We start from the raw sequence: 26,899 nt of genomic DNA, 5'->3' as shown, positions 1-26,899 counted from the left end.
CCTTGCCCTCCCTAATAAATGCCATATCTAGTTGACTTATAGCCTACTACTGGCTTTAGCCCATTAAAGCACATGCAGTTATTTTTTCTTCATACTGCCTCATAAGGAAATCCTCATTCCTGTGAAGATGTAGCCATTGTGGTGTCACGGACAAGGTTGCCAAGACGCTGAAAAATAGTCATCATGAAAATATATATTTAGCCAGGCAAAGACAAGCAATAACTCACAATAACCAATCGTCTTCTTCACACAGGGCAAGTGTGAGGTGGCCATGAGAATGCTATACATCATGGCAGACCATCTGGAGTGTCTCAACTACACTTTGCACAGAAATATGTCCTCATCCTAGCTTCTTATCCGTACATCACGAAACCCTATAAACAGCCAACCAAGGGAATATAACCTTGGTATCACGCCATCTTTGCATCTCTTCCCCTCACTGCTTTCAAACCAATGCTACATTATTTATATCATGGGATGCATGAAATCCAAGCACCGCGACCCCACTCAGAACTCCAGCTCATCGGAGAAAGTGGATGGCAAGCCAGGAAAGCAAGGAGAGAAAGCAGTTCTAGTTTTCTCAGAGATCAGCTCAGTGGAAGACCCACTACGGGTCAATCCGGTGCTGCTGGACTATGCCCAAAGACTCTCAGAGGAAATTGTGGCCCGGGCAGTACAGCAATGGGCTGAGGTAGACAGCCGGTACAGTGACATCCCCTACATTGAGTGTGATGTGCCATAACGTTTCAGCTGGGTGGAGTAAGATTGGATTGGTCTGGCTCTCCTTTATTTAAAGAAGAGCTTTCAGATGAACTAATTTAGGCCAGTAGAGGATCACGCCATTTTGGAAAGTTGTTCTTTTTATACCCATAAGGATTCATGTGAAATATTCAACCGTTTTTTTGTTTTTACACATTGTCTAATTTAGAGGCCTGTTTTCTTAAAGGGCCATGGAGCTGTTAAACCACAAGACTGTCTCTTGTTTACCCTCAAAGCTCAGTCTTTTAATTAAAGTCTCTGCAGTTGTCCAAAGGCCACAATCATCCCAACCATGGTTTAGTATAGACTCCATCTTTTTGGCTTTAGTATTTTCATGTTCATGTGGCTCAGCACATCAGACAGTACCTTATTTCTATTTTCTATCCATCCATTGGTCTCGGTCATATTAGTGAAATTTTATTGGCAAAAAAGGTCCATTGGTAGCAGTGTAGCAATGACTTTCAAATCAGTCTTTTGTGCAAAATTCCTAATCACATGGATTCCTATGACAGGTTTTGCCTGTGAAAATACATTTAAGAATGGTAAAAGTGACCACATTTAGAGAACATCCACTCAGGGGTCACGGTTTCTCTAGTGTTGGCTTCTTGGGATCAGTAAGTGTACATTACTTCACTGCTAAACTTCTAAACATTACTTCCTGGTACAGACAACCTTGTGGTCACTACGGCTAGCTGTTGTTTGTACATGATACATATATTCTTAAATGTAAAGATTACAAAAGATCTTAAATCACCCTGCATCCTTATGATGCGATGAGAAAATACAGAACAGGATTCCCAAACTTTGCGCATTAAGCCACTGAACAATTTTGTTAATAGAAGATGGTCTTCTGTGCAGCTTAAATATGCAATTCTTCAAGGCCAAATTGTTATAAAAAAAAACAAAACAAAACAAAACACAAACTTAGCGCTACCAGACTGCCGAACCCCTTGCTAGGAGAACTGAAATTCAGACAGGGGACCAAACATGCCAGTGTCCTTAATGATTGTTAATACAAGCACAATTACTCTTCTGGTAGTGTTTTAACAGCTGCTCACCAATGCTTTTTATTGATGTGATATTGGCACTTCTGGGTCTAGTGCCATGTTGTCAGGTAGCCATATTCCCTTTAATGATCTCCAGAAAAATAGAGCGCAGCAGTTGGGTTCTGGAAGTAAAACAAAATCACATTCGTTTTCTCTATAAAGCAATTGATCTCAGAGATCACCCTGTAGCATAGAGCACTGTTAATTGTGTAATCCAATGATTTCTCAAAGCATTTATGCGTACGTGCATGTTTTGCAATTAACTTCATGTTTTATTTTATACTAATGCGTTATATTTCTTTTTTTTATCATTTTTATATTGTGTCATTGTCACAGTCAGTCATAAAATTCACAGTTTTGTACCTTTGCCTTGCTATTCAGATTGCCAAAACTGTTTTTGTTTTAAAGCAATGGTTGATTAAGCCGTTTGTTTTGATTCATGGCTTTAAACTCTTTACTGAAGAATTTTTTTTCAAATCCCAGTGGAGAAAATGAATGAGAAAATTACTTCCGGAACCAAGTCCACTGAAGACGTGGGTAGTCACTGTTATGACCTGTTGCAAAGACAATTACGCAAAACTGCACTTTGACCATTATGCATGTGCATAAAAAGTCATAAATGCAGAGCAAAATCTTAAGATATGAAAGGATTTAAGGTGTATTTTATGAGGCCTTCCAGCACATTGACGTATGTGCTCAGAGTAGAACACAACATCTCAGTATCTAAAAGAACAATCAGCGCAGACTTCCCTGGTGTTCATTACGCTCATTAGTTTCCATTCTTACACTAGGCCAAATAGAACTAGATTATATTTTGTCGATGAAAGTGTGTACTCACCTACAACAAACAAGTGCTTCAATATAAATAAACTGCAGCCAGAATACCTTTGTACCAGCTTGTACTGTCAAGCTGATTTCTCCTATGATATCCAGTCATCTCATACATTTCTGAGGTGCTGACGATTCTGACCAAAATTGTTGTATTTCATATTTCAGTGTATGTTTCAGATAGAAGTGATTTACCTGTAATCTGTTCAATCTCAGTTCTGTAACCTAAAGAAAAGGGAAAAAAAACCTGCTGCGCCAATAAATAAATCATGGCCTTTGTCAATACCTCAACTGTTGCATTTTCTCAGTTTCTTCTGTTTCATATCTATCACAAAAATTAAAACAGAGGCTTAACTGTCCTCCTTCAGTGCAGGTCTATGGGAACTTTAATGTTTTATTATGCACAAACCGAAAAGCATGAAAGCAAAAAAATAAAACGAAAAAAAAATAAGCCGTCCTCTCCATGAAATATAATTTGAGGTATAAATTGAGGTTCATGTCCGTATTGTAACACAACTCAAGGGCCTGACTAGAACTACTTGTTTAAATCCGTAACCCTTAGTATGAGCAATGCTTTAGCAAATACCACAAATAAGTAGATTAACTGGTCTGCTGCCACGCTATTGAGTCTGTCAGGCAATTTGCTAATTACTTTACAATGAAAACAGAAGATATTTTCACTGTTGGTTTTATTGAGATGCACTGTAGGCACACTGAAATTTTATGCCATATCTACTTTCAAAAACAGAGATACAATACAATCATTTTATGTTTCGTTTAGCACAAATATAGGTCACACACCTTTTATGAACACCCACACAGTTATATGGGCAAAAGAAGAAAAGAAGCAAATAATTTGAATTCAAGGCATCACGGTTGTCTCAAAAATCAATCAGATTTATTCTAGTCAAAGGCTTGAATCTCTCTAGTCTAGGCCAGTGGAACGGCTTGTGGAGTAAACACTGTGGTTAATGGCAGTCATATTATGCATCACATGACAGTACTTTAATCCCACCATACTGAAACGTGGCCAGGGTATGTGTTAAGGTTGTCAGGGTTAATCATGGATTGCAGCATGTGCAAAAATGAGTGTCTGCCATTTTCTTACCACAGGGTTTACACAAATGCTTACACAGTATGGGTGTAAAAGACGGTTTTAAGAATAAGTATGCAAAATAGGCTTCCCAGCACATTATTCACCTCAACAAGAGTGCTGCAAATTCATATTTTTCTGTAGGTCAACCAAAAACAGAAATTCTGTCATTATTCTCAACTTCATGAAATTTTGAACCTTTTTGCAGTTATTTTCTTTTTTCTGTAGAAATCAAAACTGGAATATCTGTAAAAAGTCTTTGATGTTATTTTGCGGGAAAGACCTGCATTGTAATATTAAAAGAAGTTGTAAATTACAAAATTTTCATTTATGGAAGAACTTTACCTTTAAAATATGACTAGACTTCTCTCAGTTGTTAGCTTACTCTAAATGCCATTTCCCAGGGTAATGGGACAAAGAAAATGCAATTTCTGTAAGAAACTAGCATTGTTCATTTCATCACAAGGATCAGTAGAACCCCATAGTCTCAGAGGAACGTTTGCTTCAGCTGCAAGCATCAAGATTATTTTTGCATACGTCAGCTATACTGATAGAAATAACAATGCAGATTTCTTTGATAAATTTCAGAGGTTTGTGAAAGCAACTTATAGGATTTTTGAGTGGAATTTCTATAGTTTGAGATCTCTTTCACCTAGAGAGCTGAAACATTCTTCTATAGCCTGCTCGGAGACCTCAGACAGGGTAGAAGGTTTCCACTTTGGACTGTGGTCTTTATCGATTAGCACTGCAAGTAGAGAGAGGAAAAAAATCTGTCAGTTATTCACTGACTTTTCACATGTAATTTGACCTTTCAGATATTTTTTTCCCATATGCCTTCATTCAGAATTGTAAAGATGATGACTATAAATTTGAATTGAGCTTAAATTGATTTAAATTAAGTAAACAATGTGTTGTAATTTGAATTTCTAATGTATTTCCAATTCTCCAATGTTGTTTGGAGTAAAATATGAATTAAACTACTATCATACACACGTCATTTGGGATATTCCCAGCTATATTAGACCAGAGCTCAAATTCTATAAACGTGTATGTCATTCATTCAATTTAACATTTACACATTACTTCATTTTATGGATTATTGCAGCAGAACACTATACTTCCTAAATTGCCATTTATTACAAATGAATGTCTTTGAATGAGACAAAGAGAAAATGGCTCTTCAAGGTTACATATTCACCAATTCTTTAACACCAGCATCTAATTTGATACATCTAATATATAGTTATATGTAGAACTAATTGTAATTATTTTGGGGAAAAAAAAAAAGAAAAGATGTATACATTACCTGCCCTGACTCCCTCAAAAAAATCGTGGCCTCTCTGCAAAGAAAAAGGAAAAACTCATGACACAAGTTAGGCAAATATTTTCCCTAAATGAGTAACTGGTATGTGAAAAATGTGCCAAGACAACTTTAATCTGATTTAGTTTGGGTAATGAAACGATAAAGAGCTATATTTACAGAGAATCGCATTACATACCATACAGGCTTGACTGAGTCTATACTCCATCACCAACACCTCCTGCAAACTCATTCTCGCTCCGTCCTGAATCTGCCTGAAAGTTAACTTCAGAGAGGTTGGGGACATTTTGGCCAGAGTCTGTAAAATCCAATACAAAATCCCCCGATTTAACAATGCAAATAAATAAATAAATAAATAGCAATTTCAATAACTGACTAATCAACAAAAGCATAAGTTTTATTTTACAAAATGAAAGCCAACAGAGATCACTTCAATTTGCATGGCAGTAATAAAACAGAAAAATGCAATTCAATAATAAAAAAAAAATAATCTGAAACAGACTAAGCAGCTAAAAGTTAAGATTTTAGTTTCATTGAAAATTTTGTGTTTTAGTTTACATCGACAGACTTATTAAACAGTGGGTGGATTAAATTAACAGAAGAAATGTGTTGTTTTGGGTGAGCTAAATCTTCTGTGAACCCTTGACTCAATCTGTCTCACGATCTTTCAATCAATCAAAAAAAGAAACACGCACACATATACATTTAAATAAAAACATGAATTGGGGAACACATCAAACCATCCACACATAACCAAAATGTACGAACAGGGACGTTACAGAGGGTTAATGGCCAAGTATACCGTTGATAAAGAGAGGCCCCACATGAGCAGAGGATAAGTCCATAAACATCCTTGTGTTTAGAGAAAACCTTACATGACCTGTTTGGTCATAAAACCTCACATTAAACTCAAACGGTATGTTCTGTTTATATCACTGCCACTTTGTATATTACAGTATAATGAGGTATTGTGATTATTTATATTGTAACTTTGTGTAGGTCACATAAGGACAAAAACAGGAAACAGAATTTCACTCAACTAAAATAATAGTCCACACATGACCAACATTTGAACAAAGAAAAAACGCCACTATGTCAAACATCAATTTCCTTTCTACAGCTCACTCTAAACAAAGTGATGCATGGCAAAGTAGTGCTATGGGAGAAAAAGCAGAATGGCTTTGAAATACTAATGAGGTATAATATGATTCAGGGCCCATTACGCAATAGAAGAGAGGGTTTGCATGCAGACCTCAAATGAGAAGCCATATGCGCTCATTCTGTTTATCTCGCCAAATATCCCAGAAACCATCACACGCACCCAGCTGCAGGAGCAGGACATGGAAACACACTCCTGTATAAAGAACAATAAACCAAACCTCCCCTACTGCCATGTCATTTTATGAGGTTCATAAAAACATCACTTGCACTTGGGAGTTAGAATGGATAAACAGCTCGTCTTAATGCAGGGACAAAGCATAAGATATATTCTTGCTTTTTATATAAGCAAAGCAAAATTAAATTTGAAATACTAGCTGCTTGATATTCATCCTGTTTGTTTTTATACAATTCAAAAGCATTTTGTGTTCATCAAGGCTGCATTTATTTTAACTAAATTACAGCAATATTGTTTTATAATATTACAATTTAAAATAAAAACTTTCTATTTTAATATACTTTATATACAATTATTTATTATTGTGGTGGCAAAGCTGAAATTTCATCAGCCATTGCTAGTCTTCAGTTGCACGTGATTCTTCAAAAATTCTAATATGCTCATTTATATAATATTTGCATAATATTTTTTTGGAACTTGTGATACTGTTTTCAGGACTCTTTGAATAAAAAAATTAAATGTCATGAAAGTCAGAAATGTCATTATTCACAATATAAATATTTTGTAATCACATTTTTTTATTACTATCCGTTTAACTTATCCCTGCTGAATAAAAGTATTCATTTATTTGATAAATATATAAATCAATCATAGCTTATTTTAGAAAAAAAAAAAGTTCATGTGAGTTTGGAGTTTACCTGATTGTTAACTTACTCTGCTAATTAAATGGAATTTATAAAAATGTTGTCAATTGATTTTTGTAGTAAACAAAAGAGCCATTAAAGTCATATTCAATGACATTGCTTTCAATATAATGAAAGTGAATGAGGACTAAAAAACTACAATATATATATATATATATATATATATATATATATATATATAAAAAGCTACACTATATTTAAATAATAATTAGAGCTTAGTCACAACAATTTTCACTTTTGGGTAAAAATTTAATATTTCATCACTATCCTTGAACGCACCTCAATCTGTTTGAGTGCAAAAGCAGAGCCATCTTTCTTTAGGTTCTCCATGATCTCCTCCATACTTCCAGCTGAAAAGAGCCTGAAACAATAGAACAATAACAAAAATTACAGGGCTAGTCCTGCAAACACAAACACGTAAGCAAACCCCATCTGTGGAAGTTTTTCTGCATCATGCTCAAGCAGTCAAGCCAAATTAGTCATCAGATTTAATCCTGGGACAGCAGATTAGTGCAGCATCAACTGATGTTATGTAAGGCTCATATGCAAAGCAGAGTCAAACGCCGCAAAAACAGGTAAACAAGGGGCGTATAGGCTCACAGCACTTTGTTCCACTAAACACTCAAACATCCGGAAGGGGAGACACAAAGACAACATTGCACAATCTCTGGTTGTGGTGGATACCGAGTTTTGGAGCATGTCCAGTGTTTATCAGCCTGATCATTTCAGGACTTTGATCAACAAACCCCAACTTTTTCCAACATTTCCCCGCATATGGAATACTGAGTCTTTCAGCGTACCATAAATAGCTGGAAGCCTCCAAGTTTTACCAGCACCTGAAGGCGGGTGTCTAAAGCTTATCCGGTGAAACAGACACAACCCCAGAAGCGTAACGAATCAGTTTCAAAAGTGTGAAGTCTACTGATTTAGGCAAACACTGCTCCTGCAGATGATTTAGAGTCACAGTTACCACACTGTCACGTCACAGTATGCAAATACACAGTTATTGTGCCACTGCCATTCATACTTAAATATTACAGGTTAAATACAATGCTGATTTATACCGAGGCTGGGAGATATAGCTGAAAACATACACTACCGTTTAAAAGTTTGTGGTTGTTTGATCATTTCGAATTGGTTAAGTAAGAGATAATGTTCATCCAGAGGGTTATCGTCACAGAATAAAGCCCGACAAGCTTATCGGCAGACCGACGCAAAGCGGAGGGCTGTTTTATAAGACTGAAAGGCTTATTACACGGCTTCTTGCCACAAAAGTAAATAATTAGACATAAAACCTTGATCTGAGTTGAAATATTTGAAAGCAAAGTTTCAGTGAAGAAGCCGTTGCTAGGAAGCATCGAAGTTCAAACTAGACAAACATTTAAGGGATACTGAATTGAGTTTTAATATTTTATTAGTCAACCGAAAGCAGTTTCCACAAAGAAAAAAGGTTCCCAGTGAATGCAGCAACAGCGCCGACTGCAGGCAGTTACCTGGGTGAGCCTGTGTTTTTAGTTTTACCGGTTGTTATCTGGGAATAACAAACCATGGAATGACCAATCAGAATCAAGTATTCGAAGGCGTGTAATAAAACAGAAGAAAACATGTAGTGCACTTACACATAAGTCTATAGGGGAAGTGTAATCAGTATTTTAAAGCACATAAATCTTGCCAATTGTCCCTTTGCAGGCAGTTTGACAGGCGACCTGAACAATCATAATGGAGAATTTTTGAAAAATACTGTGAAATAAATGTCTTTATTTCATGCAATAACTAGCAAAATCGAAGTGATTGTTCATATGCTGATTGAACTGAGGTGCTACAGCGATCTGTAACAACACATTAAAGCCCTAAAAGGTTGTCAGACATAGGACAAGGAATTGATTTCAGAAAGCATCATACATCACCATACATGGCCATTTCAAATGCAATGAGCGACTAAAAATCTAACACCTAATCAAAGGTTAGTTTTCCATTTCAAGGGAGAGCTTTAGTTTCATTATATTCTGGATTAGGCATATGGCAATAAAGCAAGGAGAAAAGAGCGTTTCAGTTTACCTGTCGATGGCCTCTGTCTGTTCTTGAAGTACAAAAGGTTTCTCAGCATCCAGATTGCTCTGAGGAAACAAACGCAGTCTGTGTTTAAACACCAGCTGAAGCACATATACAGACACCTACAATCCTATTTGTGAGTGGTATGGCAAAGTTGTCTGGATAAAAATTTATGTTAAATATATGATATAAGAGACAAACACAGTGATATTTGAGAAGTAAAATAAAGTGTGGAATGGACTTATGGAAAGTGTGCAAGAATTATTTCAACCAAATTAGCCATGTGCATGAATTTAGGCACCACAAAAGAAAAAATAACTCAATATTTTGTGCATCCTCCTTTTGCAGAAATAACAGCCTCTAAACGCTTTCTATAGCTTCCAATTAGGATCTGGATACTGGCAGAAGGACAATCTGGAGGTATTTACTTCTTTACAAAACACGTTCAGTCAGATTCGATGGTTTCTGAGCATGGACAGCCCGCTTTTAAATCACACCACAAATTTTCAATAATATTCAGGTCTAGGGACTGAGATGGCCATTCCAGAACATTGTACTTGCTCTTCTGCTTGAATGCCTTAATAGATTTTGAGCAGTGTTTAGGGTCATTGTCTTGTTGAAAGATCCAGCCCCCACGCAACTTCAACTTTGTCACTGATTCCTGGACATTGTTCTCCAGAATCTACTGATATTGAGTGGAATCCATGCGACCCTCAATTTTAACAAGATTCCCAGTCCCTGCACTGGTCACACAGCCCCACAGCATGATGGAACCACCACTAAATTTTATTCTAAGTGCATTTCTTGGAATGCTTTGTTGTTTTTCCGCCATGCATAATGCCCAATGCCATAATTCCGCCTTTTTTGCCCAAATAACTCTATTTTAGTTTTATCAGTCCACAGTACCTTATTTCAAAATTAAGCTGGCTTGTCCAAATGTGCTTTAGCATACCTCAAGCGACACCGTTTGTGGCATGTGTAGAGAAAAGGCTTTTTCCGCATCACTCATCCATACAGCATCTCCTTGTGTAAAGTGCGCTGAATAGTTGAACGATGCACAGTGACACCATCTGCAGCAAGATGATGTTGTAGGTCTTTGCAGCTGACTGTTCTCACCATCCTGCGATTTTTCTTGGTCTGCCACTTCAGGCCTTAACTAGAACTGTGCCTTTGGTCTTCCAATTCCTCACAATGTTCCTCACAGTTGAGACTGAGAGCTTAAATCTCTGAGACAGCTTTCTGTATGCTTCACCTAGACCATGTTGTTCAACCATCATTGTTTTCAGGTCATCTGAGAGTTGTTTTGAGGCTTCCATGTTGCCACACTTTAGAGAAGACGCAAAGAGGAGAAACACTTACAATTGGCCTCCTTTAAATACTTTCTCTTGATCGTATTCACCAGTGTATGGAGGTCAAGGGTCACTGAGGTTACCAAACCAATTTTGAGTTCTAATGAGATCTAAAGGTATTAAAATCAATAAAATGACAAAGATGCCTGAATTTATGCACATGGCTAATTTGGTTTAAATAATTGCACACTTTCCATAAATCATATAAACTTTATTTCACTTCTCAACTATCACTGTGTTTGTCTCCTATATGATATATTTAACAGAAACTTCTTATCCAGACAAGTTTTCTAGAATAGTGAGAAAAGTTTCGCCATCATGCACAGAAGCGCGTTTGAGGAGAACATATCAGCACAAACACCAAATGTCAAATGCTTGTGATATGTGATATTGTTCATGTGAGGCTTTATTTCAAATTTTTTATACTTTCCAAGAACCAGATAAGTATGTATGTATGTAACACACACACACATATTTATTTATATGTGTGTGAACACACATATATATGTACACACTATAAACCAGTGCATGGTTGACTGACTGTTTCAGATTCAGGCCATTTATTATTTCATCTTCTGTGTAGGCGTGTACCGCTGGTCGAACTAATTTACGCCCTTCTAATGCTTAAAAGCTGTGACATGAATCCCTGTGACATTTCATTTTTTGCTTGCTCTGGAGATACAGAGACACAGATATCTCTATTTCAATACCTAGCCACTGAATTGTGATTCCATGTCATGAATTCCTTATTAGCACTCTGACAACAGAATGAAAGTGTCTATATGCCTCCCTTATCTGCTAAGGTCTGGATACACCCTATCTAATCTTTAGTATCAAACAATCTAGTGGCTTTAAAGTGCAACCTTGATGAACAAACTTGATATAAATGTACAGTTTTATGGTTTAGTGACAGCTGCTGTAGATAAAACTCTTTGAAGCAGGATCACATATAAATCATATATAAATATATATATATATATATATATATATATATATATATATATATATATATATATATATATATATATATATATATATATATATATATATATTATATATAAACTGATATAAATAATATCATTAGTGTCATATCATAATGCAAAGACTACCTATAAATAATTCAGTGTTTTTTTCCCTTTGTCTTTTTAATAAAGCAAATAACAAAATTTGCTGATATTAAAAGAGAAGAAAATAAAATAAACGGTCTAGAACGGGTCTGTGAAAACTGTTTGTCTGGAGCCGTGTGCTATCAGACCCTCCTTCCCAAGGATTTCTGGAAAGCTTTGTGACGTAAAGAATGTATGAGTCATGATAATCTTCACATAGACACTCCTGTTCAGCACACACAACTTCAAAGCATTAAGCACAGACTGCCATAAATCCATACCATACTCATAATGATCATAAAGTCATAATAAGTATAACGAATATAGTACAACACAGCAGAGGACTTTGAGCGTTTTGGACAGTTTTGGAATACTCTCACTGAAATGAACTTCATGTTAATTCTGAACTGAAGTGATGTTAATGTTAATTTTTGAAATGAACTTCATGTTAATAATCATGCTGAAACCTAGGTCTATAGGTTGACATGTTTTCCTAAATTATGGTAACACTTTACAATAAAAGTGTCATTTGTTAACATTAATAATGTATTAACTCATATGAACAAACAAAGAACAATACATTACAGTATTTATTTATCTTTGTTAACATTAGTCCATAAAAATACATCATTCGTTGTTAGTTCACAGTGCATTAACTAATGTTAAGAAACACAATTTGTGATTTGAATAATTTATTAGTAAATGCAGAAATTAGCATTAACTAAGATTAATAAATGCTGTAGAAGTATTGTTTATAGTTCATGTTAACTTATGTTAATACTATTTTAAGGTGTTCTTTTACACATTACATGTATATTACATGTGTGTGTGTATATATGTACTGTATATATATATATATATTATATATATATATATATATATATATATATATATATATATATTATACACACACACACACACACAATTTCTGTAGTCTTCAGTCACAATCTTTCAAAAGTCAATCTAATATGCAGTTGATTTCGTGCTCAGGAAACATTTAATATTATTAATGTTGAAAATAGTTACGCTGCTTAATATGTTCGAAAAATAGAAATTTATGTCTTTATGCTGAAGAAAAGTATTTATGAAAACGTACTGATCCCAAACTTTTGAAAGGTAGAGTAACTGTATTTTTTCAGATTTTTCTCAATCGCGATGTCATTCGGATGGTAACACTTTATTAATCTTCTTTTGTGTCACATACTGTAGGTTTGGAAAAACACATTGTGACTTTTTTTAAATAACAACATTACTTTTAAAGGGAGAAAATAGTCTACATCTGTGTAAGATTTGTAACTATATAAGATGCATCAGTGTATGATGTGCCTATGGTGACAGCTTACTGAAGCCCACCACTGTGCAGTCTAAATGCAGACGCTCAGGTTGTAAAAGTTTTTTTGCCACATACTTACCTGTTGTTGATAAGAATCCAGCAGTTGAACCACATCACTGTCCGACGGAGACTTCAGATCAACAAGATCCTTCTCAAGAGACGCAATCTGATGAGAGATAAATGTTAAAATCACTGGTAGAAACCATTTAGTGGGTCTAAATCAGATATTAAAGAGCAGAGAAGGGATTGTGTTATTTACAACCGGAATTTTTACAAGGTGTTTCCTGATGGTAACTGCTGAGGCTCGGTGAAACAACATAAAACAGCTCTGATCCAAAACATAGTGTGCTGCTTACCAGGACAGCCTTTTAGGGACCACAAGTGTGCTCCTGACATTGCGTATAAAGATCACATCAGCTAAAGTTTGCACGCAAAAACAGGTCCATTACCCACAGATACATCTGCACGGATATTTTTTAAATATGCATGGTGTACTAGACTAACGTACTGAATAAAATGCATTACACTAGGATATAACAGGAAAAATAGCATTTAATTCTCCCATCAGGTTCCCACAAGTTAGAAAAATGAATTTCTTCAACTACTTCTCTTAATTAATACAGCTTTACAGGCGTGACAAATCACTAATTTTAAATTCCCTGACCCTGGTGATAATGGATAATAATACATACGGACTCAGTCTATAATTGTCAGGGTTGTTTTACATTGCTCATAAAACAAATTGAATCAGCTCACTAGTTCTGCGGTACAAACTAACGCCCTGTCCTCAGAGCCCTTTTGTGGTTATTTTTATCACAAGTCACTTCTGTGTGCAGTGTGTACGCCAGATCCTGCTGGTCGTCCGTCCTTGGCCAGAGGATGTTTGTGTGTGTGTGTGTGTGTGTGTGTGTGTGTGTGCATGCCCCTCTCTCCAGCAGTGCCAAGCCCTGGTCCTCATTTTCACCTCTGGCACATGAACTGGGCGTAGTGTCAGGGCTCGGTCGCCCCCTGCTGCCGAACGCGCGCTGGCAAGCCTGAGAAACGCTGACTAAGTCCTCTCCTTTCAGCAACGTCTCTCATTTCAGCATCAAATGCAAGAACTGCAGCCCAAATTCCCAGGAGGCCTGCACCAGCACAGCTTCCTTCTATCATAGTCATAGTTACCTTGAATTTGAATACCTCTTTTTTGAAACTGAAATACTGTTCCACAATCGTTTGTTCTAAGCATTGTTCTAACCAGGAGCTGGATGGGGAAGGAAACTGCCATTTATTTGGCCAAACGTATATCTTTGTAATCTCAAAATGGCCAAATACTGTCTGGTAAACATACCTTGTCGGACTGCACAAAGTGAGTAGCCAACCCGACCCTCTGAACATCTCTCCCTTTGAGGCGGAACCCAGTCAGGCCAAGAAAAAGGCCTAGTTTGCCTTTAAGTCTAGGTAGGAAGTAGCCGCCACCAACATCAGGGAACAAACCTATAGAAAGAACACACAAAATAAAAGACAAGAAGTAGAAATATATAGAAAGTAGAAATATGAACTCAAAATTCCCAATCCTTTCCTTCACAGAAAATCACCCACCACAGGTTTTATATATATCTTATATTAATTAATAGCAATGCTTCATGGGATGACTAGTTGATTTACTTTAATCAAAGTCTACGTTTTGCACTGAATCAAATGTACTGTAATTCAGAGATGGGTGCTTTGGTTCAAGGTTTCTTTATTTTTTTAAATCCTTATTGAGAAAATGAATGAAAAAAAAATAAAAATAAAAATACAAATTACGAGCTTGAGGTCACTGAACAAAGTTTGGCAATGTATTTCAATCCGTAACGATTGGTTGTTGCTTCTCTTAATAAGATTTATTCACTGTTTAATCCTCATGGTGACACTCTGCATCTGCTGCGTGTTTATGCTGTGCTGTCGTTCTTCAACTTAAGAATATACAGGACTAATGAGACGTGACTTTCAATGCTCTTTACACAAGAAAAAGATTGTTTTCTGGCCACAGTAGTATAAATCAACTTTTTAGGAAATGAGTATAATTGCTCAAGTGATTTCATAAGTAATGTTAAAACTGAGACAGAGGCAATACCTTAATCATGAGCTATTCCATTGTCACATAAGCCAGTGGGTATTGCTGCAGGACGTGGTTATGAAATGGCATAGTGTGGCGCTACAATCTTATTAACCTGATGTGCTTTTTTTTTGAGAAAAATACCATCAGTACCCTTACACACGCCCAGCATGAGGTACAATTTTGAATGAAGCAGGACAGGATTAGGTCCCCTGACCTCATTCCAGGAGGCAAATGTAATATCATAAATGCAGATTATGCTTGCCATACATTCAGTGGCTTTGTCTCATGGCCGGCATAGTTTTAAGACTCAAATAGCAAATAATCCATCGGCAGAAGGGGGTGAAGGGGTGGAACCAGGTTGCAGGCGTGGAGGGGGGTCAATTTCGGCACGCAGATGGCTGGCACGTTGTCGGAGAAGGTGCCACCATGGGCGAATACCACAGCTCAGCACAAATGGCTCAAGGGTACTGCTACCATGCTGCTCATGGTGCTTTCCTTATGAAATCCCACTTAGCATGAAGCATTTACAGCATACACGGAAAATCAGTTCTTTAAAACTGCACAAGTGTCCCAGCAGCACTTCTGTAAACACTATTGAAACACTGTTTGTTTGAGAGACTCTACTTAGTGGCTCAAACAATGGTGTGAGTTGGGGTGTTTTTCCAGTTAACGCCAATAGGACAACCATGTTTTAAACCTGTACTAAACATTTGTCAGTTCACCTTTTTCCCCCATATTTTATAGAAACTTTTATTATGCTGCCAACTTTTATTATGCTGGCATAAAAAAGTCATTTTAGGAACTGAACGAAATAAAATAAATAAATAAAATGCATTATTAAAATTATTTAATAATTATTCCCAATTATAACAACTAAATAATACAATAAAAACATTTAATATGCTTTTTTTCTCCAATCGATAGTGCACATGATGATGTAGTGCTTGTTTAAACAACTCATGTCAACGTAGAAGAACTTTAAGGAAGTATCCAGCTACGAGATTCATGAGTCTGGCCACCTTACCGCAGAATAAACCATTAAGACAAGTGCAAATCCAAAGAGGATTATTCATTCATCTGGGGCTGAGAGACACAGGCTCTTAATGGAATTAGTGGGTGATGGCACACATATATGGTGCATTCACTCAATCAAACACACACACACACACACACACACACACGTGCACAGACGCTCAACAGATGTGTCACAGGCCGTGATTAACACTACTTCCTGCCACTCTAGCAGTTCCGCAGGGAGCCTTCGCCCAAGGCTTGCAAGAGCTGAAGGACGCTGTACAACAGGAGGAAATGCTGTAAAGCTCTCTCATTAGAGTCCAGAATGAATTACAATAGCCGAGGCAGACTTCTGCCTACATGTGTAGAAGCATGTGATAGGGACAAGGGCAAAGTATTCATCACAGACTATGATTTATACCGCATCGAGGCTCCAGACATACCATTCACAGGGTGTGATTAGAACGTGGAATGAAAAGAAGCACGGAAAATTTAAAGCATGTGCAATAAAAGCGAGATGCAGCACACATGGATGTATTCTGAGAGGATGGTTATAAAAGATGAATGTGGAAACATTCACTTTGGACCCAAAAACGAACATTTTGTCTTTATTTTCTCGCATTCATGTCCAACCACGTGTTTTCAGGATGAAAAAGTGTCAAAAGTCAAAACTGAAAGTAAAAACAGTTGCAAAAGTTACAAAATATTTTTATATAAAAATTTATTTTGAACTTTCCATTTAGAAATTGTATCACTACTTTCACAAAAATACATTTTACAATTACTCAAAGTAATTGATTTCAACATTCCTAATAATAATAATAATAATAATAATAATAATAATAATAATAATAATACTTAAACATTAAATCAGCTTTTTGGAATAATTTCTTAAGACTCATGTGACACATAAATTTAATGGCTGTTGAAAATGCAGCTTTCCTACTATAAATAAAGTCATTTTTAAACAATATTAAAAAAGCAAACTTATGTTTAAATTGTAATAATATTTCACAATATTACTTTTTTAATGTATTTTTGATTGCAGCTTTAGTGAGCATAAATGTTCAAATGTTCAATGTTCAAAACATGTTAAAATCTTACAGATCCCAAATGTAGTGCAAGTCAAGCTTAAAAAAAAAGAAGACATTTTTAGCAATGGCAATGTTTTGAACCTTACAAATGTTGCAATTCATGCTTGTATTGTTTTTATACTTTAGTCTAACACAGTTATTGTCATTATAACCTGAGCCATCCTCCTAGATCAGATGAGAGGTTACGAAATGACATCTACATACTGCAGTGCAGGAGGCATCTGTTGGCTCCACGGTCGGAACAAGACCCACCCACTTACATATCAGCGGCAGATTGATTGGATGCTGTCTGCATCGGCAGAATTCCTTCCATGAACGAAAAAGGAGATTGACGCTGTCTGTGGAGCATTTTAGCATGCCGCTCATTCAGAGACCACAAGCGTCAGACAGGTGCTTCAAGACGCACCATCTCTCAACACTGTTTCCACATAAAACTGACCTCAACAATCTGTTGTGAAAGATTCCTTTGGGCCAGGCAATGATTTGAGAAGAAAACAGATCACACAGGGGTTTTTTTTGTACAAAAAAGAAATGTGTGCTGTATCATCTCACGCCGATCTGCTTGTACTTTGGCTGGTTGTTGGGTTGAAAGATTGGACAAATCTAACAGTCAAAATGCAAAGTAATATTTGTAAAAAAACCTCACTGTAATTATAAAAAAAAAATAATAATAATACCTACTCTGTGATGTTTTTATCAGTTGTTTGGACTCATTCTGGCAGCACCCATTCACTCCAGAGGATCCATTGGTGAGTTAGTGATGCAATGCTAAATTTCTCCAAACCTCTTTGGATGAACAAACAAGCTAATCTACATCTTGGGTGGTCTGAGGGTGAGTACATTTTCAGCCAATTTTGGGAAGACTATTCCTTTAAATTGATGTGCCAAAGCTACAGTTTCTTTTTTGGCGAATGGTACGCTTTACATTTACCTTCCACATCCATATTTTTGGATAAAATACTATTGATTTCTGTGAAACCAAAGCCATCTTGCATTATTAATGAAAACTCAGATTATAACCCAGTTAGAGCCCTCAGGGAGAGAGAGAAACACAGACTGCCTCTTACCAATGCCCGTCTCTGGCATGGCAAACAGTGTCTTCTCAGTGGCAACACGAAACCGTCCATGAACTGAAATACCCACACCCTGCAGAGAGAGAGAGAGAGAGAGAGAGAGAAAACAGTACAGATCAATAATTAGGTACAATGTTCACAGACCAGATGGAGAGAGCCATAGAACGAGGGTTCAAGTCTCCACACCCATCCACTGTAAGACACTACAAGAGCAGCTCTCCCAAAAATTAAAAGATATTATTCATCCTTAAGTTTCAAAACCATATAAGGTGACTAATCCGTAGATCCTCATGTGCAAATTGTGCGTGTTGTGTTTTTATGTTGATGTTCTAATTAATAATTCATTTATAATTATTTGTTTACCTAATCACTAGTTATTCAGATGATTTATTACTGGATCATTTGATTATTTTGGTAATGCATCATATTTTTTATTGCTATATTATATTTATTATGCTATACTTATTTTCTATAAAGCCATCACATAGGCTATTTTTGAGACATAGACATACACTACCATTCAAAAGTTTGGGTTTTGCTTGATTATAAAAAAATAATAATAAAAATAATAATAATAAAATAAATTATGCTCACCAAGCCTGCATTTATTTGATAAGTAGGCACATTGATATTGTAAAAAATATCATTACAAATTAAAGTAACAGTTTTCTATTAATATATTTAAAAAAGTAATTAATGCCTTTGATGGCAAACCTACATTTTCCTCAGCCATTATTTTAGTCTTGAGTAACACATGATCTTTCATTATGATATGATCTAATGCTAAAGAAACATTTCTTATAATTATCAATGTTGAAAACGTTTGTGCTGCTTAATATCTCAGTGGAAACCGTGATGTTTTAAAAATGACAGCCTGCGTGTTACCGTACATCGTAATGATTGAAGCGAAGATGACAAAATTCTCCTATTGTGTGAAAAAAGAAAAAAAGAGCGGGCAAAGTTCATTTGGATTGCGGTGAACCATATGCACAGTGTCAGAACTTAAGCCTCTCCCTAAGCACTGTTGCCATGGTGAAGCACCAACAGCACGTTTGATGATTTAGCAGTGTTTGAGACCCTAAATCACGACAGCATCGCCTAAGCAGCAGACTCAGGAATGGAATAACAAACGGTCACTGATGTACGGCACGCCGCGTTTTTATGTGCTCTGAAACTTCGCAGCTTGTACACAAACCGTGCAGGATTAGAAACAAATGGTGCACGCGGCACAACAACGACACAGCAACCCTAGCAGACAGCTGATACTCTTTACAGATGAATGGTTAGCAGGTCTTTTAACAAAATGACTGAACGCTTAATTAACAGCCATTCAAATGATCAATACTGGCCGAACATCATCAATCTAATACGCTGATTTGGTGCATAAAATCATTCCTTATTAGTTTCAATGCTAAAAAGTTGTGCTGCTTAATATTTTTGTAAAACATGATCATTTAAAAGGACTCTTTATTTGAAATATAAATATGTTGTATTATTTAAAATTTCTTTACTTTGACTATTGATCAATTAAATACATCCTGACTGAATAAAACTATTCATTTAAATGATTATAGCATTACATAAACCATTAGCCACCTTGCTCTTTAGATAAATTATTTCCCCAAAAAATAAAATGAAAAACCTGATTCTGCCATAAAAAACATGATTATGCATCATCGTCTTAATCACTTTAGTATATTTAGCATGACTGACACGGACTCTATTTAAACAAAATACACATCATAAACTCAGTTATTACGAAACCAACTGGGGGCTGAGTTCTCAACGGGCCGCTCATTTAAAGACAATAATCATCTTCTCCTGGGGGATTTGAGTAGCATGTTGGGATGAGTACATGTGTCCCCTACACGACAACTCATTAGGATGATTATGATCAAGAGAAACTATCACGGAGTGAGAGCACACTGAGAAAACAAGCCGAATAGTTTGGGAACAGCATTTTCATGTGTCAACTTGAGTATTCAGAGTCAAACGGGGAGCACATGTTATGGCTAGAGGCATCAAATCATTCACCTAGAAGCGGTGGAAACTCTCATCCATTCTCCAAAATGTTTGGCTAGAATCTTGAAAACCTGCAGACAGTGCAGCCAGCTTCTAAATTTAAGAATCAGCTCCAGCATGGAAAACAGTACCCATCAAAGACGCAAGCATCTTCTCTTTAGGAGGGTATTAAGGAACATAAATTCAGTCAAAAAAGTTTAAAGACCATCTTGAATCTGGAGGTTTACTAATATGAAAGCGCTCTGGAACGTGTTATCATAGATATCCCAAAAGAAGGCAAACGGCTTTATCAGGTTCTGGGGTAAACCACTCAATCAAAAAATGCCAGAGGTGGAAATTTCTAAAAGGTTCCTCAACTTAAGAGAAAAAAAGTGTCAGGCTTAAATGTACACAGCCACAGGCAAGATGTTTTTTTTTTTTTTTTTTTTTTTTTTTTTTGTATAACATCTAATTCAAATAGTCATACGCCACTGTTCAAAGGTTTGGGGTTTATTTATTTTAATTAAAACTTTATTCAAAAAGGATGTATTAAGTTGTTGTTTTGAAGGGTTAATTCATTTATCTCAATCACAATATAATCTGTGTTGTATTAAAGCACTATAGAAATAAAGTGCCTATGACATCAAATCATTTAAAAAAAAAAAAAACACAAAAATAATAAGCTGCACAATTTTGATAAGAAGGAGAATTCTTTGAGCAGCAAATCAATGTGTATTAGAATGATTTAGAAGGATCATGTGACATTGAGGACTAATGGCTGCTACAAATTAATATTTGATCACAGGAGGAAATGAGATTTTATAATATTTTCACACAGAAAGAAGCTATTGTAAATTGCAACAATGTTTAAAAAAAAATTAATGTTTTTATTTTAGGCTACAGCTGAAATGCAGCCGTAGTGAGAAGAGGCTTTTTACTCCCAATACGATTAAAAACATACATAAGTACACTACAGAGAAGTTACATTATGAATTTTGGTCTACATATTTCAAAATGCAACAATGCACTAGTTCTGTGTAGCTAGAAGCGTTCAAACTGTCTTTTTATATAACAGATGCCCTTCTCGTTCCGGTCCTCTGTATTACTGCATCTGTCCTGTGGCTCTACTTAATTATGATTTACCATATGGTGAGCATCAAGCTACCGAATCACTAAATGCGCGATTTTTATTACACAAACGAGATGGTCAAAATTAACTCGACTGAGGTCACACGCAAGATCTTTCGTGTCTGTGCGCGTTTAATGCTTTTTATCGAAATCCGGAGTGGATCTGGCCTACTTCTGCTCTTCCTAAATCTGTAACACTGAATTTATTATTATTTGTCATTTATAATTTAGCATTTATTCCTACCAGATGCCCAACAGTGTGGCGTCACATCCTGCTGCCGATATTCATTGCAACGGCCGAAGCGGTTTTGCATGCTGTGACCCGAAAATTAACTCAAAAAAAGACTAAACACAAGTCAAATAAACCAGAATGCAGATTCAGTGGGGTCCAAAAGACCGTCGTTATAGCGGTCCCCCAACGGTCGCTGTATAATCAAAGCAAACAGAGAGCATTCTTACAAAAGCTGGAAATATGCAAAAGAAAAAAAAAAAACAGGAATAGCTGATAAGGAGTGACGGTCAGGGAGGTACCTGACAGGCCTGTGTGAGGGATCAAAGAGATACTCATAGATCACGCTCAGCCACTGACTAACACACTGCAGGTGTGCGTTACGCCTCTCATGAGTGATGGCATATTTCTTCCATTGCTAAATGTGTTCCGTAAACAGAGATTCAGCTGGACCGCTGGAGAAAATCATTCTGATGTTCATGCTGATTTATTGGATCATCTACTACTATTTATATTGATGGGACTATTATGTCTGTCTAAACAGGGATTCTGGAAACCTGCTTGAGAAGAAGTAGGAGAGAAACTCAGACACTTCAGGGGATTAAATCTAGATTAACCTTTCTTTATTTGATCAATTTTTAATTGGTCCTTGCTGAAATATCAATTTATTTCTTACTGACCTAATGGTTACAGAAGTGCGGATGCAATAACTACAGCTAAAAGATAAGAAATACAATTTAGCATGCAAAAATACAAGAATATATATGTAGAAATAGCGCAAGTAATGTTTACTAGCAGTTAAATTTGTACTAATCAACCCAGGTCAGCAGATTTGAAAGGTTTTATCTTAATATTGATTAAAATATGTGGTCGGACTTTATATTAGGTGGCCTTAACTACCACGTACATACATCAGAAAATAAGCGCTTATTGTGATCATATTGTATTGCAAACTACTTTTGCTGCTGTTGAGGATACAGGTAAGATTAGGGACAGGTTTGGTGGTATGGGTTAGTTTAAGGGTGGGTTAACGTGTTTCAATAGTATCTATGCAAACCAACGATAATCAAAGAACCAAAACACCAATTAATGCATTCTACCAACTGAATAATTTAAAATGTAAATAGTAGTTAAGGCCATGCATAATGGGGGACCAACGAAATTAAAAATAAATATAAAAATAAAAATAATAATAATACACAACTAATTTGCATAGTTACCATGTCTGTTAAACCACACACAATACATAGATACGTTTCTTTTTTTTTAAAGAAATAAAATAAAAATATATTAAATTTATCTAACTAGCAAACAAATTAATTTGGAATAACTTGGGAATGAGTAAACAGCCTCTTCAACAAAAATAAGGAAGGAGGAAGAAGCAGTTGTAGAATAATGAGGTGCTGCCTTGCAAACGCTGTAATAACATTATCTGTGATTCTGCAGCTACTGCCCATATCTTTTCCTCAAATATCTGAGTAAATGGAAAAATCCATTTCTGAACCTTAGAGACATCTGAGGTCAGAACGCGCACCGTGAACCTGCATGGTCATTCCAATCTTAAATAACAGTCCTCCGCTGAAACGTATCAAGCAGCAGCTACGCACCAAATGGCTCAGACCAAAGGATGCAGGGCAGAAATCAGCGCACCTCGACCTTGACAGAATCCCTGATCAATTAAACACCAGGAGCTGACAGATTCACCGCTGTGGCATTGCTCTCCTACTGACAGAACCCCACGAAACTATGAAAACAGCAATATTTCAAAAGCTCTGTTGTTTAAAATATTTACAGTTAAGCACTAAAGTTAGTACAGAATTAGTGTGCGTTCATGTGAAAAAAAAAAGTTCTTTTTTTGACTATTCTTTTAAGATTTTAAGAATTGTAGGTGCCTCTCGGTTATTTTTCCTTTTTCCTCATTATATCCCCAATAATCTGTGATGCATCTCTACCTGTAAGTTTAATTAATTATTAAATGAATGACTTTTAGGCTTACGTGCAATGTGCAACGTGAATCTAAATACACAGCGTTGCTCAAACGCAAATCCATAGCCTATGGGAGGACACTTGAGAACTGATTCATAACAAAGCAAAGATTGTGTGCAAGACCAGCTCACTGCTGACACCTACTGGATAAAATACAAAACGCAGGACCGAAATTAAGAGGATTTAAAGAGGGGTTTATGACTCATAGTGCGTCACTACTGGCTTGCAGCTCATATGATCAAACATGACAGCAAGATATTACAAACTGCACTAAAAATACATACAGTATAATAATAACAACAGTCTGTACGCATTAATATTTTCATGCATATGTTTACAAATGAAAACACTGCTTTATCGTGCATAAAGCCAGTGGCAATGTGAGTCCTACTGTTTTTGGACAAATTCATAGTGACACAATGAAAAGAACGGTACGTTATATGTACTGTTTTATAGAAAGCAGGACGCTCTGTCCTTCGTTTATTTTTATATTTTGTAAACACAAGACAAGCTGGCCCACATCGCCTCTGGCCCTCTGGTTCCTTTAATGTTATGTTCTGCTAAATCAGGACAGACAGCACCATCTGCTGGTGAACTTGTGCACCAAGAGGACAATTTTAGGTAAATACTTACTCCTCCCATTGTAATTCCATCAATTAGAGCCACAAAGGGTTTCTTATACGTAGCTAAAAAGAGTTACAAAACAAACAAACGTTAATTAACATCTCATCAAAAACCTCAAAATCGGCAACAGAAACGTGAAAACGTACCAATAGCGTTGTTAAGAATATATTCCTCACGGAAGAAGATTTGAGTAAAAGAATCGTCTGCTTTTCTAGCTTCTGTGATAGCTGGGAAATATATTTTTGGCATTTCAGTTCTGTTTGTCTGCATCAACTACGCACAGATCCATTTAAGATGAAACAAAACTGCATTATTATCATCTACATAAATACCTCTGATGTCTCCCCCAGCACAGAATGCCTTCTCTCCCGCTCCTTTAATGATCACCAGGTCTGTTTCTGAATCTTTGTCCCATTTCTACGAAACACAACGATTAAAAAGGTTAGGTTGGTTTTAAGTGATCAGAAACAATACAGGGTTGCTGTGAAAAAGGTCTCCCCTAACCTTGAGCTGAGGTTGAATTTGTCTGATCATGGTGAGAGTGAAAGCATTGAGAGCTTTGGGTCTGTTTAGTGTGATGACTCCAGTGTTCCCAACTTTCTCAAACAGAACCTCAGACACGGCTTTACTGGACATCTGAAACGAGACATCATGAGACACTAGACCAAAAGAGTTTTAGGTCAGAAAAATTATTTAAAAATGATCATAGATTTGATCAATTGTGTCCATACTCTTAAACAGGCTAAAAATCCGCTGATCCCTGCTTAAACTTACCATGTGTCCTTGTATTCTCTGCAATCTGTAGACTGATCGTAATCTGTATGGGATAAAAATCAACCATAGTGTTACGGTTTTTGTTTACATATTGTTGCATAACGCAATTAATATCGTAAAAATAAAGACAACAGAACATTTTGAAACTGAAACCTCATATAACCAGTAGAATGTGTTTATTCTATGTTTGTGTAATGTTAAATAGCTCGTGAAAAGGTTAGGAGAATTTTTTAATTATTCGATCCTTAGCAGGTCTTAATTGGAAAAATAAAACCTCAGATGAACAACAACACATGACATTTAACATCATTTTTAAACCGAAGATGTCCCCTACCGTGTTTTTAACGGCAGCATTTAATTTATCGTTGTTTTCATGGCGACATCACACACACACACACACACACACACACACACACACACACAAGTGCTGGTCATATAATTAGTTGATTCAACTCAAAAAGTTGATTTATTTCACTAATTCCATTCAAAAAGTGAAACTTGTATATTATATTGATTCATTACACACAGACTGATGTATTTCAAATGTTTATTTCTTTTAATTTTGATGATTATAACTGACAACTAATGAAAATCCCAAATTCAGTATCTCAGAAAATCTGAATATTACTTAAGACCAATACAAAGAAAGGATTTTTAGAAATCTTTTCAGTTGGCCAAGATTTCTAAAAATCCTTTCTTAGGTAATATTGCAATTTTCTGGGACACTGACTTTGGGATTTTCATTAGGCGTCAGTTGTCAGCGTGTAATGAACGATTATAATATACAAGTTTCACTTTTCGAATGGAATTAGTGAAATAAATCAACTTTTTGATGATATTCTAATTATATGACATCGGAAGCTTGCACTTCCTTGATATGTTGTGGACATTAGCTTATAAGCTTTGCGTGACATGTGGACAAAACATGTGGCTAAAAACACAGAAAATGAAATGTGGCTAAAAACACTGCAGCCATTTGTACGGATGACTGACAGCAGCTCATCCAGCGCGTCTCCGATCACATATCCAGATAAAGAAGCCACATAGATGTTGACAAAAAATAAACACGCCGTGTCCTGATATCCTGATGATCAGATCTGTGCGATTTTTATACATATTTAAACCTCAAGTTATTTGTTATTTTATATTATGCATATAGCATGGTGTATTTTTATTCGTTTTGTTAAAAAAGTTCTATGCTCTACGTTGCATTTTGTTCTTGCTTCAATTGAGTTCGAAAAATATGCGACAAGTATGGCATGTTCGGAAGGCTTCCCAGAAAAAGCTGCTTCTTAAAAAACATAGCAACAGGGCTTTGCAAAGATGCCTCTCAACAAACATAAGACTTCTAAAACGATGAACATATGTAATTACATATAGGTACTATTATAACTACAATGTAAAAACATGCATGTGCACAACAAATGCACCAAATGATTAAGTTAAATGTAGTCATGGCCACCTAATATAGAGTGAGACCAACACCTCATACCAAAAGACAAGCATGCTGGAGGTGGACTGATGATTTTGACTCTGTTTTATAGCCTCAGGACCTGGGCACCTTACATAAACTCCTCCTTACACCAACGTATCGCAGTGTCAAATGTGAGGTCACCCATCCGACAGATAAAGCTTGGCTACGATTGGGTCACGCAGCAAACACAACGGTCCCAAGCACACCAGCAAATCTACAAAAGCCGTTGCAAAAGCCCAAAGTTCAGACCTTATCCTGACTAAAACGCTGTGGCGATAGCTGCGCACGTACAAATAAATCACTCACCTGTGCGCAGACGTTAAGCTTATTAATGACATGGCTACAACTAAGAGTTCAGCCGATGTTCTGGATCACTGTTACACACGGGAGGCTTCACCCTGTCTCCAGTGCTCTTCGGCCCTGCTTCATGATGTCACGATGGAGCGACACCACCGAGGAAATCTCGCGTCCCGACACCGCCCACTACAGTTT

The 26,899-nt window shown here is 36.4% G+C and overlaps 1 protein-coding gene across 1 annotated transcript; it reads right to left on the bottom strand.

Annotated features, from left to right (window-relative positions):
• Positions 1–3,305: 3,305 nt before the first annotated feature.
• hibch (3-hydroxyisobutyryl-CoA hydrolase) lies at positions 3,306–26,870 on the bottom strand. Its single transcript, XM_043248252.1, has 14 exons — positions 26,714–26,870; positions 24,934–24,976; positions 24,664–24,795; positions 24,492–24,576; positions 24,306–24,386; positions 24,169–24,221; positions 18,186–18,264; positions 14,258–14,403; positions 13,007–13,093; positions 9,146–9,204; positions 7,367–7,448; positions 5,226–5,345; positions 5,033–5,066; positions 3,306–4,471 (listed from the first exon to the last, which is right to left on the bottom strand). The coding sequence occupies exons 1-14, from the start codon at positions 26,743–26,745 to the stop codon at positions 4,356–4,358; spliced, it is 1,149 nt and encodes a 382-aa protein (XP_043104187.1). The 5' UTR covers positions 26,746–26,870; the 3' UTR covers positions 3,306–4,355.
• Between the last annotated feature and the right edge of the window lie 29 nt (positions 26,871–26,899).

The sequence above is a fragment of the Puntigrus tetrazona genome, chromosome 9 (assembly GCF_018831695.1).
Source record: "Puntigrus tetrazona isolate hp1 chromosome 9, ASM1883169v1, whole genome shotgun sequence".
NCBI lineage: Eukaryota > Metazoa > Chordata > Actinopteri > Cypriniformes > Cyprinidae > Puntigrus > Puntigrus tetrazona.
This window is presented reverse-complemented; position numbering and strand designations above follow the sequence as displayed.